Here is a 15,283-nt window from a genome sequence, read left to right on the forward strand (position 1 = left end):
TGTTTGGTTGGAAAAAAATTTTACCCCGACATGTCACATCGGATATACGGACACACATTTGAAGTATTAAACGTAGTCTAATAACAAAACAAATTACAGATTCCGCCAGAAAATTACGAGACGAATTTATTAAGTCTAATTAATCCGTCATTAGCAAATGTTTACTATAGCACCACATTGTCAAATCATGGCGCAATTAAACTTAAAAGATTCGTCTCGCAATTTTCTGGAAACTGTGTAATTGGTTTTTTTTGTTAGCAAATGTTTTGTTGTTGGAACTAAACTTAGTTTCCAAACAAAATTTTTCACGCTGTCACATCGAATGTTTGGATACATACATGGAGTATTAAATGTAAAAAAACCAATAACAAAAAGGGTTAAGTCCGATTTACCCCCTAAACTCTTGCGAAAGTACGCTGTACCCTCCTAAACTATAATACCAGACATATTACCCCCTTAAACTATTTAATCCGGACACTTAACCCCCCCCCCCCCCCGCGACCAATTTCGGCTGGTTTTACCGTTTGATCCGACGTGGCACATCCACGTGGCAAATGATGTGGCATTAACATGAAAATACCCCTACCCTCCCACACACACACTCTCTCTCCCTTTCTCCCGTGAAAAATTCCCCAACCCAAACCCCTAACCCTAGCGGTGGAGGCGGAGCTTGGCGGCGCGGCTGCGTGGTGAACGGCGGCGCAGGTGAGGCTCTGCGGCGCGGCACGACGCTCGCAAGGCAGCGCGGCGCTGCGCAGGCACGATGCTCACGCGGCTGTGCGGCACACATGCGGCTGTGTAGCAAACAGCGCTCGCGCGGCGGCGAGGCGCACGCGCGGCAGCGCAGCGGCGCGGCGCTCGCATGGTGGAGCGGCGCTTGCAGGGCGGTGCGGCACACACGCGGCGGCGAGGCGCACTCGCAAAGCTTCGATCTGGATGCAAAGGTGCAGATGGAGGCCAACGCTGCTAGGCACAAGGAACATATGGGAGTAATAGGGAAGCAAAAGGATACTGGAAATGCTAATCTAGTTAATACATTAGAGAATGAAAGATGTGTGGTTATGTATGCATTAGTAGCATGCGTATTTGTAATTCTGGTGTTGTATGTTAAGCTGTGATCTTCCTGTATATGCAGTGTACTAGCATGTAATCAGTACTGATATATGTCATGGAGGCTATCTGAACCAGCATGTTTCTCAATTTGTGATGGTCATGTTTTGTGCAATAAAGTGTGTGTGCAGTTAGTATAAATCAATCACAAAGGCTATTTGGAATAGCACAAGGCAACATATGCTTCAGTGAACATTTTCAACCAGTGAATGTTTTTCAACTTAATTAAATCACTTAGCCATAACTTTGGCATTACCACCAAAATAAGCATCACTAGCCAATAGCCACAAGTCTGGCTTTACAACCAAAAGAAACTTGTCATCAGAGTCACAAATCTGACATTACAACCAAAATATCTATATATGTCATCAGGCCACAGTCAGCCTCCTAACTTGAAGTTTTTTCCTTGGTGGTCCTTGAGTTGCTGCTGCTACTGTAATAGCATGGCCAAACTTAGGAGAATGCTACAAGAAGAGATGTGTTAGCAATCAAGAAAGCATAGGAGGCTATTCTAATAGTAATTACATGGTAAAAACTTACAATCTTATGTGCAACAGCAGCTTGAACTTGAACTAAGTGGTCTGTGGTAAATGCCCTTTTCTTCACTTTTGAGGAGCTCTTCTTGTCAATAGGCCTAGATTGTGCACTTGACGAAGCCTGAGTAGTGCCTGTATTTCTCTTTGCACAAGTTGTCTTGTTGTGTCCAATTCCCTTGCATCTTCTACACATAATGATAGTGCCCACTTTTGACACCCTGGTTGCTTTGGGTTTTTCATGTGGCTCCCTTCTCCTCTCCTTCTTTGGTCTACCTGGCATTTTAACATAGGAAGGTGCAGCAGGCTTGGGTCTCTTAGATACTGGCCAGCTATGAATGCCTTCCACAGGCTCAAGGCAATGTTCATATGTTGACATGAATGCTTTCACTGAGTAGCAGGAGGCAATATATTCATCAAGGCTATTGGTTTTGTAGTGGATGCAAGCAATAGCATGACAGCAAGGGAGCCCTGCTAACTGCCAATATCTACAAGAGCAAGTTATGCTTTGAAGATTGACTGTGAACCTTTATTCATGATGTTTCACTTCAAATTTGTCATTTCCATTTGAAATTGCATGGCAAAATCCAGATTCTGTAACATAAGCATTGAGTTTCTTAAGTATGTTTGGACAAATTGGTCCTATCCACTTCTCCATTTTGGTCCTATGCTCATGTATCCTAACCATGACTTTTCTTCTGATAGCTTCAAGCATACTGATTATAGGCAGAAACCTAGCCTCAACAATCCATTTGTTGAAGGATTCACACATATTGTTGTCAACCGAGTCACAATTTGATCCTAACTTGAACCATGCCCGGCTCCAGTGACGAGGATCGGTTTTCATGATAGCCTCGGCTCCTTCCCTTGTGCACTGTGCTAGCTTTGCTTTTGCTAACATAAATAGAGGCCTACATGGAGCTTTGGCACACCTCCAAAAATTTTTTTGCCATTCCCTATTCTTGAACTTCTTCCTCCAATTGGCATAAATGTGCCTAGAATAATTTCTATGCTCAGCTTTAGGTATCTAGGTCTCAACAACATTAATAATTCCCTTTTGTTGATCTGATATGACCACCCAACCATCACCATCACCAGCAACAAGATCTTTGAATAGCAAAGCACAAAACCAGTCCCATGAGTCATTGGTCTCTTTCTCCACTACTGCCCAAGCAATTGGGTACATCTGGTTATTTGCATCCCTCCCTAATGCAACCATCTAGTCCAACAACTCTTCTACAATTGGTTGATCCCTTGAAAAAGCAACCATCTAGTCCAACAACTCTTCTACAACCAGCAAGGAATCCTTTCTTACAAGCATTAAGACATACATAGATTCTTTGGAACACAGGAGTTGGACTATCACTATCAAGAGTGACTACTACTGTACTGCCTGGGTTACTTCTTAGTAGCTCAAGTTGGTAGTTAAATATCCTTGAATACTCACACCTTGTTGCATCATAAAGTTTCTTCAGAACATGTGCCTTTGCTCTCTTACACTGAGGAACGCTGACATTTGCAAACATTTCTTCAGAAACAGTAGAAATCATATTCTTGATACTCCATGTTGGGTTATCTCTAATCATCTGCTCATACTTCTCTGCAATTCTTGTTGATGTTACCATTGGATTATCTTTCCTCTGAGGGCATGTGTGTCCATCAGTAAAGATTGTGATTTGCCAACTATTGATCCTACTTGTCTTTTTAAGAAGACAGACCCAGGACACAATTTCCACTCACATTTTGCTCTGACTCTATCACCCTCATCCTTTACAAACTTCACATACCTTCTGTTGGCTAGTGCATGTTTTATAACTGCATCCTTGAACTCTTTCTTACAATCAAATAGCTGGCCTAGAGTAAAAGTCGGAGTGCTGCTACTACTACCTCTGAACCTTGGATACTTACTCCTTTTAGTGATCAACTGACCATCACTGTCCTCTTCAAATGAATCATTTGCACTACTGTCATCATAAGGTGTTGCATTTCCATCATCCTCAATCTGTACTAGTGCTTTCTCACTCCTCTGACTAGCTCTTTCTCCACAAAACACATCATCGAGATCAGCAACTTGACCATCCTTCAGCTTCTTCTGAAACTCCTTAAATGATTTCATGATCTCATTTGCTTCCTCATCCTCCTCTGAAGAGCAGCTGTCCCTACCTAAATAATCACTATCAGAATCAGAATCACTTTCAGCACTATAAGGAACCAACTGATCACTATGTGCTACCATTTGTGCCTCTTCCTTGTCCTTCTTAGCAAGATTATGGCACTGTCTCAGTGACTCAATTTGTCCCTGAGTCTTATCTGGTATTGATGTTACTATCATAACAGGCTTCTTCCCTTTAGTATCCACTTCAAAAATTTCAGCAGCCTCCTCATCTGAAGAAATTTCTTCAATTTCATCTTCAAAATCACTGTCATTATCACTTCCTACATCTTCTACATCTGAACTGTCTTCTTGTGCAACTTGTGTCTCAACATATATATCTGCAACCTCTGCTTCACTAGTACAGTCTGACATCAGTTGGCAAACATTATCGTCCAACAAAACACAAAGACCATCCTTCAGTTCTTTCATTGGGAACAACCAATGCAAAAGCATTGGTTCCTCAACTGCACAATGGTCCTTTAGATGGCCCTTAACCTCTGGCAACGAAACTTTGTCACGGTCAATGTGTGATATTGCTTCAGATCCACCACAGTAATGCTTTTGCCTACCATCGTATATGAACTCTCCATTATAGTGGAACCATACAACCAAAAAGTTCTGAACATCCATCGCAAAGACTCTACAACCAGAAAAAGCAAACCACTAATCATCCATCCACAATTAAATACTCAGAAATTGATAAAGTAAGCTCAACATCCCACTGGGCAGCCATAAACAAATCAACAAATGAGAGAATCATATGAGCATCCCAATCTCACTGTCCTAAATTGACAAATAAATAAGCAGCTCACAACTGAAGGCCGTGCCACGCCGCCGCACGAGCGTTGTTTGCTGCACAGCTGCGCGAGCGTCGTGCCTGCGCAGCGCCGCGCTGCCATGAGAGCGTCGTGCCGCGCCGCAGAGCCTCGCCTGCGCCGCCGTTCACCACGCCGCCGCGCCGCCAAGCTCCGCCTCCACCGCTAGGGTTAGGGGTTTGGGTTGGGGAATTTTTCACGGGATAAAGGGAGAGAGAGAGTGTGGGGGGGGGAGGGGAGGGGTATTTTTATGTTAATGCCACATCATTTGCCACGTGGATGTGCCACGTCGGATCAAATGGGTAAAACCAGCCGAAATTGGTCGCGGGGGGGTTAAGTGTCCGGATTAAATAGTTTAAGGGGGTATTATGTCTGGTATTATAGTTTAGGGGGGTACAGCGTACTTTAGCAAGAGTTTAGGGGGGTAAATCGGACTTAACCCTAACAAAAATTATGGACCCTAATGAGAAGTTTGGTTGTGTTCTTCCTCCTAATTTTACTCGTATCTCTATCTTTTGTTATTATGGCATTGTTTAGTTCCCAAAAACATCACATCGATTCTTTGGACACATGTATGAAGCATTAAATATAGATAAAAAGAAAAACTAATTGCACAATTTGCATGTAAATCGCGAGACGAATCTTTTGAGCCTAATTAGTCCATGATTAGCCATAAGTGCTACAGTAACCCACATGTGCTAATGATGGCTCAAAAGATTCGTCTCGCGGTTTCCAGGCGAGTTATGAAATAGTTTTTTCATCCGTGTCAAAAAGACCTTCCGACATCCGGTCAAACGTCCGATGGGACAACCAAAAATTTTTATTTCACCAACTAAACAGGTCCTATGTTAGAAATTTGGGTTTATTGGATATGGGTTATAAGGCCCTGCTTATACTTGGACAACAAAAGAGGAGATAAGGATGTGATCTATGAAATACTTGATAGATGCTTGGCTAATGTTGAATGGTGTGCTAAATTCCCTAACACTACTGCTTATCACCTTCCCTTACTTTTATGGGGACCATGCTCCTATTTTTATTCTGCTTAATCCCAATTGCAGGAAAATTGGTGGTTAATGGAGGAAGAGTTTGAAGAATATGCAATCAATTCTTGGAATAAGTTTAGGAATTGTTCTTTTGTCACCAAAACCAAAATTTTGAGTTACAGTCTAACCAAATGGAATAAGAAAAAAAAAAAAGCCTCTCCAGCATCAAATTGCTAGTACAGAAGAAGAAATCCTTCAAATTCAGGCTAGCAGTGAGAGGCATCAAATGGTGGATAAGGAAAGAGAGCTTTTTATTTTTTCGGGAATACTAAGGAAAATGAGGTAATAGACAAGTATGATTGATTTTTTTTTTTACCATGATTGAGGAAATTCTATTTTTTTCCTTCTTCTGTTTATAGCAGCTTGCTGAAAAAAGGTTGTGTTTCTGTCTCCTTCTAACACCCAATGTTTTTTCTCTTTGCCTGTTTTTATGCAAAAGCTTGCTGATTTCCATAGGCTAAGAGCAAAAAAAACATTTGGTGTCATGCAAAAGCTTTCTGATTTCCAGGGCAAAGAGAAAAAAAACATTGTGTGTTGGAAGGAGACAGACGACGACAAACGGGCAATTCCAGGTGAGGCAATGTAAGCAGACTGCTGCCCAGCGACTCAATATCGAGAACCTCGGGGTAGTACTTGATGCCACAACGAATCCATGTCTCCACATGTTGATCATTTCGATAACTTCGATCATCCGCCCATTCATATGTACAACGTAGCCGGAACTCATTCAAGGAGACGGCATTGCTATGGAACAAGAGAAAGTTGGTGGTGAAATTCTCAAATCTGCTCCATTCTTCCTCGGCGGCCTCAAAGTCGTCCACCGTGAAATACCCAAACTCCTTCTCGGCTGTGTTTAGTTCAGCGCAAAGTTTGTATTTTGGTTGAAATTGGAGATGATGCGACTGAAAAGTTGTGTGTGTGACAGGTTGATGTGATGGAAAAGGACTGAAGTTTGGATCCAAACTTTGAATCTAAACACAACCCTCGTCGATATCGAATTATCGATAAAGGGCGTGGAGCACCAGAGGTCTTTGATTTCGGGGGGGCATCTCCTTCATCTTCCTCCACACGCGCGCGGCGTGTGTGGAGGAAGATGGAGGAGATCCGGATGGGCTGATGCAGAGGAAGTAACCCGGCAAAATCAGTGGTTGCCACTTGCAAGTGAACCAAAAAAAAAGGAAAAAAGAACACTGATCTTAAACAAAAATTAATCAAGAACAAACTTCGTGTCAAAAAGAAAAAAAAATCAAGAACAAACTACACAAGCAGCACACCGCATGTCGTCCATGACAGAAATATGTCAATGGCCAAGCCACATTCCAAGCAAGAACGAACTGATCATCAGAAAAGCAACAACTTGCATAGAGACATAATGATCCAAAACTATAGTTGATGTTCCCTACTATATGAGTACTAAACTAATATGTAGCGCCGTATATTAGTCGGGCCCGCGAGAAGTCGACGGCTCGCACTCCTCGACTGCCACCAAATTGTTGGCGAAATGTGCTACAGTACTGGTACTGGTGTTTAACTTCAATCCATGCTTTCTGTTTTGATTTCTTCTTCCCTAAAATAATACTCTCTCCGTTCCATAATGTTGCAACCTAGGATGGGATGAGACCCATCCTACGACTACGAATCTGGACATACATGTCCATATACCCATCCTAGGTTGCAACATTATGGGACGGAGGGAGTAGAACTGTGGGAGAGATCGAGAGTGAGACCACTGAATTTTGAGCATGATATCGCCTGACACCGTGTTTAGATCCCAATTTTTTCTTTAAACTTCCAACTTTTTCCATCACATCAAACTTTTCTACTCACATGAACTTCAACTTTTCCGTCACATCATTCCAATTTCAACCAAACTTCTAATTTTGACGTGAACTAAACACAGCCTGAGTTGATCCATCCAAGATTCTAACTTCATTCTCTCTGCAATCTGTAGATGAAAAAGGGATCAAAACTGATGTGGTAGCCTACTGATGTCAGATACCTTAGCGCCTGTTGTCTTAAACAAGAGTTCCTGGCCGTACACATTCTTGAAGTTTGCTTCGTACTCCATAAAAGTAAAATGTTTTCCTTTTATTAAAAAAAAAACGAAACTCTAATAGTGACATGCTACCTAAGTAAGTTTTTTTTTTAAGAAAAGGGTTGCATGGATCCGGCTTATGTAGAAGGCCACAAAACGACATGTTGCCAGGTTCACGCTGGTGATATACCAGCTTCACAATCACCAGTTGAGAAAGCGGAGAAACTTGGTCACACCCAGACCAGAACTGAAAACTCTAAACAAAAGCTTCAGAACTACTCCCTCCGTCCCAGAAAGAAGGGATTCCTGGAAGCCCAAGGTAGTTTTAGGACAAAGAGCAAAAGGCTAAACTACCCTCAGTACTAGTACACCTAATCATTAGGTACAAATAAAGTATTACTACTGCCACACATTAATAAAACAGGAGTAGTACTCCATACTCAAACACACAGGCAGACACAAGGCGCCAAGGTGCCAAATAATTTGAATGAAGAGTTAAGCGCCACTTCATTGGCGGGATGTAATACAAATTTAGCACACCCCACCACAACAAACCCTACAAGTTTCAAATCAGAAGTTTCCCTCCCACTTTATCACTTCATAACTCTGCAAAAACACAAGTTTCCCTCCCACTTTATCCCTTCATATCTCTGCAAAAACACATCCATGGCTTTAGATCTAAATATAGCATTAGATGATGGAGATGAACATGCTATACCAAACCTCAATGAAGCAGTGGCTGAAGAAGCAGCAGTGGCTGATCAGGAGGATGACCAGGTTGGAGGTGATCTCCAGGGAGGTGCCAACCATGAGCTTCCTGGAGGTGATTTCCAGGGAGGTGTCAACCATGTGCTTCCTTTTGATCTCAACTTGTATGCATCTGACCACCAAGGAGAAATACATCTAGGTAACCTTGTAAACATGAATAGAAAACAATTGATCTTCGTAGATATGGCTTGCATAAATCACTCTAAAATCTTTGCCATTTCTCTGTAAAAATGATCTATAACATGTGCATTGATGCAATTGCTATCTTCTTGGAACAAAATTGGTCTTTGATAAGTTTGAGAAAACAATTAGGATTTGATTTTTTTCTTTGATATTTACCAACTCAATTCTGTCAAGAGTTGAGCATAATGAAATTCATCCCCTTCCATAATATCAGAGGTTATACTAGATTCTAGATATGCTAGATTCTGCATGGATAGTTTCCTTTATAGTACTGGTATTGACCTAAATTGTCTGTAGCTCAAGCAACATCATCTTAATATAAAGTAGGAATAAACATGAGAATTCAGAAAGCATGAGCACTGTTTTCATCTATGTGTAAAATCATGAACTAGAATAATAAGCAAACAATTTATATATATATATATATTCCTTTCTAATGTTTTCAGCTAGTACTATGTTAGGTTGTACCTCCAATGTTGTACACAGAGCTCTAAACTTCAGCATGAAAGTTTGTACAGAAACAAACAACTCATTCATGTATGACCCAAATATCAGTATACCAGCAAAATAAGATAAAATCACAATCGGAAGATTTGATAAGAAATGTGTAACACATTTGGGGAAAAATAATCATGAGCACTTCCATCAGTATAACTACTACTGAGATGGATATGTCTTTGACCAATTAAACCTTTGTCATATAAAAGGACACATAATTCAACAGGACATCAAATATGGAACCATGGATCAATATAGAATAATCTGCATGGCAAAAAGTATTGTTTTTGTACATGGTACTCACATGGTATTTGTTATTGTAGACGATGTTGATGTCATGGATCAAGTTCTGCAAGTAAATGGAGGTCACAACCATAATGCCTTTCCTTTTGATCTCAACTTTGATGACGATGAGGAAGACCTACAATACCATCCAGGTAAGCCCTTTAACCGACATGACTATCAGACTTAAAAAAAAGATAAAATGTGGTTTTACCCAAAGGATCATTGTAGAATAATATTATTTATCTGAAACCATGTTTTTAATTAGAAGTTAGTAATATTATATCATGCCAACTACCTACAATAGTCCAACCGTGTCATTTGGTTGTATTAGTTGCAATAACAATTCAGGATTGTAAATTAGACATTTCAGCACATAGTAAATCACAAAGAATAATGAGATTTACCAATAAATACATTGATATCTTGTATTTACATACAATTGTCATGTCAATCGGTTCACTACCACAGCAATCTGAAAGAAAGCACATAAACTAAATTGTGCCAATGTCTCTGTCCCTCTTAGATGTGATATGTATGGTTAAATCATATTACAAATAAAACCATGTGGTGAACCTAAAAAGTTATGCCATAATTTTGAAATCATGTTGATCAATGACAATAAAATATTAAAATTCTGAATTGGTACATATGACTAACCTTATAATTGCTGTTGTAGACATGCAAGAGTACGGCGTGTATGCGGGTGATGTGGATGTTGTTTTCGAACAAGAGGAGTTGGATGATTCAGATGAGGAAGATGAACATCAAAACAAAAATCTAACCAAAATACAAAGGCAACAGATATATGCAGCATTGGCTGGAAAAACTAACAATGGAATCCTGAGAAAAAATGCTACAACTGAAGTTGCAGCAATGTTTAATGTGAAAAGGGCTAGAGTGCAAGCTATTTGGCGAAGAGTGAAGCAATGCCGTGCCCAGGGAATACCAATTGATGTAAGGTCTAGGAAAAAAAAGAATTGTGGTCGCAAAAAGAAAGAAATCAACCTAACAGATGTTGCTAATGTTCCCTTGCAACAAAGAGGCACTTTACGGTCATTTGCATCAGCCTCAGGTATACCAAAGAGCACACTACATAAGATGTTGAAAGAAGGGCTACTAAGACGTCACTCAAATACACTAAAGCCATTGTTGAAGGAAGAGAATAAACAATCAAGGCTGCGGTGGTGTCTTTCCATGTTAGATTGGCATACTTTGCCAAATCAACCCAAGTTCATTGATATGCGAAACATTGTGCACATAGATGAAAAATGGTTCAATACAACTAAAAGGACAAGAACCATTTATATGGTCCATTGGGAGGATGATCCATACAGACCTGTCCAAAACAAAAATTCTATCGATAAAGTGATGTTCTTAGCAGCAATTACTAGGCCTAGATACAATGAAGAAGGTATCTGCACTTTTGACGGCAAGATAGGATTGGGCCTTTCACCAGAAAGGTACCATAACCTCTTCATATATGCATTTTTACTTAGTGATTTGATCTGAAAATTAATTGTTAATCTAACTTGATTATTATACTACTTAGGAACCAGCGCAAAGGACAAGTCATAATAGACCAAGGGGGACTCTAGTCACCAAGACAATCAAGGTTGATAGAAATACCGTAAGGTCATTTCTGATTGCTAAAGTCCTACGAGCTATTATAGCAAGTTGGCCTCCAGAAGAAGCACACAACACTATATGGATTCAGCAGGATAATGCTCCCTCTCATGTCCCAGTGGATGATCCTCAATTTGCCTATGCAGTTTCCCAAACAGGGTTTGACATCCGACTCATGCATCAGCCTCCTAATTCCCCAGATATGAATGCACTAGATCTTGGGTTTTTTGCGTCTCTACAATCATTAACATATAGAAGGATATCTAGGAATATGGATGACCTAATAGATAATGTTGAGCAGGAATTTCAAGCCTATGATGACAACAAGCTAAATAGGGTGTTCCTAACATTGCAATCTTGCTTGTTAGAGGTTATGAAAGCTGATGGAGGAAATGGATACAAGATCCCTCATATGGGTAAAGAGAGGCTAGAGCGTCTAGACATTCTCCCCAATACCCTTAGTTGTGATTTTGAGCTATATGATAAGGTAACAACAGCATTAGCCAACCAAGTGCAGTAAATCATGCAATATGGGAAAGCAATATCATGGTTTCAGCTTTTGGTTAAATGTCAGGATGTACATGTGATAAGTTAAGATCAGTGTTGCGCAAGTAAATGCAACAAACCATGTAATGTGGGAAGTTTTATGATGGTTTCAGCTTTTGAAATATGTAATGTGGGAAATTTATCATGGTTTCATATTTTGGCCAGATTTCAGGTTGTATATATGACGATCTAATATCAGTATTAGGAGTAAATCATGTCATGTGGAAAGTTTATCATGCTTGAGTTTCTAGCTAAACTTCAGATTATATATATATCTATATGTAAGATAAGCATTGCATCCATCATCGTCATATTGTTCGTAATGTTAGGAACAATATTAATTTCATTGAGCACAATAAACCATCATATTTTACAATAATTCTGTAGGATACCATTCATAAGCACTCATGTAATACCATAATTACACATGCTTCCATATACAAAACCAAAAGTTTACCTACTTTCACATACTTGGTCAGGCTACTAATTATAACCACATGATCTCATGTACTACCATAATTACACATGCTTCCATATACAATACCAAAAGTCTAAGTGCTATGTTAGGCCATCATTCATAACCACCAAACCGGCACAAAAGCAACACATAATTTAAGCATTCATCTAAACTTTTTACTCTTAAAACATTCCAGAAAATTCTTTACCGATTTTTCCAAGGCATCTTCATCTTGCATGAGTTCTTCTAGGCCACTATCATCGTATGGATCTTGCGCATATCCCCCAATGACCATGCCAACATCATCGTCGCTATCCTTCATCTCCTCACTGTTCCCATCCTCGCTGCTCCCCTCCTCGTTGATCACATCCTTAGCTTTTCCACTCATATCCTCGATGTTGATTTGCCCGACGAGTGACTTCTCGAACAGGGCCTTGTGGTCGCTATCATCTTCCAATATTGTCCTGCAAAGGATAAAACACAATACCAATACAAGATGGGATCAGTTGTTAGAGACTTGGACTTCCAACATATATTAAAGTATTTGGAATTGTGGTGTAAAGGTGAATCTATCACCGAATGAAACTAAAATGTATTTTGATTCCATTATATAATGGTGCAACATGTGAACAATCAATGTCTAAAATGAAGTAAAGACCAAAGGGACTGATCATGGCAATGATAGCTAAAAATTAGAGTACATCAGTGTATATATGTGTACCCTACATCCAGTGAATTAGTTTTATAACCTTCGAAAAAGAGTTGCGCTCAATAAATGTTAAGCATCCAGGCTATTTCTCGTAGAACAACAGCAAGATCATCTAGTTAATTTAATTGGCTATGAATGGCAATATATGAAAAAGCTACTCCTAACTATTCGTGGGTGCAGTTGGATCTGTTGGAGCAAGCTGAAGCTGTTCAGGGCAAGGTTCCAGAACTCCTTATTCATTATTCTACTCTTAGTGTTACTAGTAGTTTTAAAATAAACAGGTCAAGTAACAGCAGCTAGCTAGCTAGCTGCAGCCAGCAGGGGTCCCAAATTAATCATGCCATGCCATGCAGGAGGGAACAAAACAAGTGTGACAAGCAGCATTCACGGACAATAGTCTACACATTATCTGACCTCCTGTAAAGTAGTTTTAGCTCAACTGAAAAAGAGGGGAACAGGGTGTAGTGACCTAAAAAATGAGGGGTGGAGTGAACCCAAAGACTAATATTTGCTTGTAGCATTTAGGAGTTGGATCCTTTCAACTAATATTGTGGACATAGAGAGTATTATGGATTATCGAGGGTAAGCTTTGTAAGTTTACAATTTTCCCATGACTTCTTTGCCTACAATCAGTCCTTTTTTTAAGGCAAAAAAACCTTATCAATCTTCTAATACTTTTTCAGAGGCCCTTGTAATATTTAACTCCACCTACTTTCTACTTTCTACTTTCTTAATACTTTCTAATATTTAATTATCTCAAGAAATTGGTAGAAACTCAACATATATAATTAATCGTCCACCGGAAACATAGATTGGTTTCAACATATATAATTAATCCCATATTAACATTGCAGGAGATTATATATACTCATAATGATATGCAAGAGAATACAAAATTTGATGGAACATGAAAGTTGAAATAACTGCTAAAAATATCTTCTAAATTTTTCATGTTTCAAGCACGCACTGAACAATATTGTAACGAGCTATAAAGAAAGCGTGCCAACCGGCACACGAACAGAAGAACTCGGTCTTGTTTGGTGCCGCTGAATTGATAACTTTTCCAGACCCTATTCCATTGCTTAAAACAAGCTATTGCAAGGAAATAAATCCTAATTACAAGAAAATAAATCCTAAAATGAACAACTAACCATATAGAGCTACTACTAATGAACACACAAGGGTTATTATTAACAGTATGCAACCACACCCTGTGCATCTGTGCTACATCCGCCATTCAAAGCAGTTTTCATTGCATGACAAGAATGTATTGGTGGCAGGGAGATGGAGCGGGAGATACCTTTGGTGGTACGATGGATTGTTCACCTCACCATGAGATATGCTTGATATACTTTCCACAACTGGAATTAAACCACGCATATCACTGCCAATGTCCCCAGTTGTTGGCGCCGGAATCAGAAAAGGAGGTCAAAAAGCCACCTCCTCCGCTGCTGTCCCCTCCTGCATCAGATCCGCGGGCTCCGCCACCTCCTCCGCCGTTGTCCCCTCCTGCATCAGATCCGCAGGCGCCGCCACCTCCTTGTGCATCACATCCGCCGCCTTGCAAACCTCCAATGCCTTTGCCGCATCTGAACCGCCTCCACCCCTCGCCGTCGCCACCACCTTGCGAAGCTTCGATATTGCTACCGCATTCGATCCGCCTCCTGCCGTAGCCTCTTGAATCAGAACCGCAAGCCGGCACGCCTCCTCCGCCTTGGCTCGCGTATCTTTAATCAAAACTATAAACCGTTCCGCCGCTTCCATGAACGCTGCTACCGAGCCGAATCCTTCCACCGGAGTCGCCTCCTTCATCGGATCTAAACCCTCGCAACTGTCTGCCACCACATCCGAGCGCCCGCATCCTGGTAAATGCAGAACGTCGAAGGGAAAAGCGGGAGCGAGGGGAAGCGGCGTGGAGTGGGGAGGGCCGTGCGGGGAGGATCGGGAGGGAGATGCGGAGGGGGTAGGAAGCTTGCTAAGGTCTCGCATCTGGACGTCGCGGCTTTGATTTGGCCGTGCGGGAGGATCGGGAGGGAGATGTGGAGGGGAATACGCGAGGAACGAGAGAGAGGAATAGTACGCGAGAGAGAAGCGGCGATTCCGGGAAAGGGAAGGGATAAGGTTTCTGTGGTGTGAGAGGAGAGAGAGATCGGGGCCCACTATTGCCCACATATGATGCGACACAGATAAAATATCTGGTGTTTTGTGCACGAATCGCTTTTTTTTTGGGACAAAGTCTCCCCCCCCCCCCAGAAATCGCTTCTTTCTGGGACGGAGGGAGTACCACCACAAAGAAGAGGATTATTTGGAAAGACAACGTTAGTGGCGAGAATAAAATTGTCTCTGGAAACCATATTATTTCTTGTCAGTTACAAGGTCCGGCAAATTGCAGCTAGTGAAACAAATTTAACAGCTCTATATTTGAAATCAACTCTCATATCAGCTAGAAGGAAAAAAAAAACATCAAATTTTAGTAGGAGATGATCCCAGTTTAGAGCATCCCTGCATACACATCAAACA

The 15,283-nt window shown here is 40.8% G+C and overlaps 1 protein-coding gene and 1 pseudogene across 2 annotated transcripts; both read right to left on the reverse strand.

The window, feature by feature from the left end:
- Positions 1 to 1,478: 1,478 nt before the first annotated feature.
- Positions 1,479 to 4,428, reverse strand: LOC136355371 (uncharacterized; annotated as a pseudogene).
- Positions 4,429 to 8,036: 3,608 nt separating this feature from the next.
- On the reverse strand, positions 8,037 to 14,934 carry LOC107278194 (uncharacterized). Of its 2 annotated transcripts, none has more exons than XM_015778925.3 (5): positions 14,064 to 14,934; positions 12,263 to 12,518; positions 9,448 to 9,564; positions 8,418 to 8,574; positions 8,037 to 8,344 (listed from the first exon to the last, which is right to left on the reverse strand). In XM_015778925.3, the coding sequence occupies exons 1-4, from the start codon at positions 14,141 to 14,143 to the stop codon at positions 8,560 to 8,562; spliced, it is 468 nt and encodes a 155-aa protein (XP_015634411.1). In that variant the 5' UTR covers positions 14,144 to 14,934; the 3' UTR covers positions 8,037 to 8,344; positions 8,418 to 8,559. The 2 variants fall into 2 exon arrangements, with proteins under 2 accessions (XP_015634411.1, XP_015634417.1); XM_015778931.3 differs by having other exon boundaries at positions 8,418 to 8,606.
- Between the last annotated feature and the right edge of the window lie 349 nt (positions 14,935 to 15,283).

Source organism: Oryza sativa, chromosome 1 (genome assembly GCF_034140825.1).
Source record: "Oryza sativa Japonica Group chromosome 1, ASM3414082v1".
Taxonomy (NCBI): Eukaryota; Viridiplantae; Streptophyta; class Magnoliopsida; order Poales; family Poaceae; genus Oryza; species Oryza sativa.

What these genes read in the sequence shown, in the direction of transcription:
- LOC107278194 (XM_015778925.3), bottom strand. Translation starts at nt 14,143, where the DNA reads ATGCGTGGTTTAATTCCAGTTGTGGAAAGTATATCAAGCATATCTCAT. An exon ending in AATCCATCGTACCACCAAAG is followed by an intron (nt 12,519 to 14,063) that starts GTATCTCCCGCT and finishes TATCCTTTGCAG; the next exon opens with GACAATATTGGAAGATGATA. An exon ending in AAGATGCCTTGGAAAAATCG is followed by an intron (nt 9,565 to 12,262) that starts GTAAAGAATTTT and finishes ATGGTATTGTAG; the next exon opens with GTCTTCCTCATCGTCATCAA.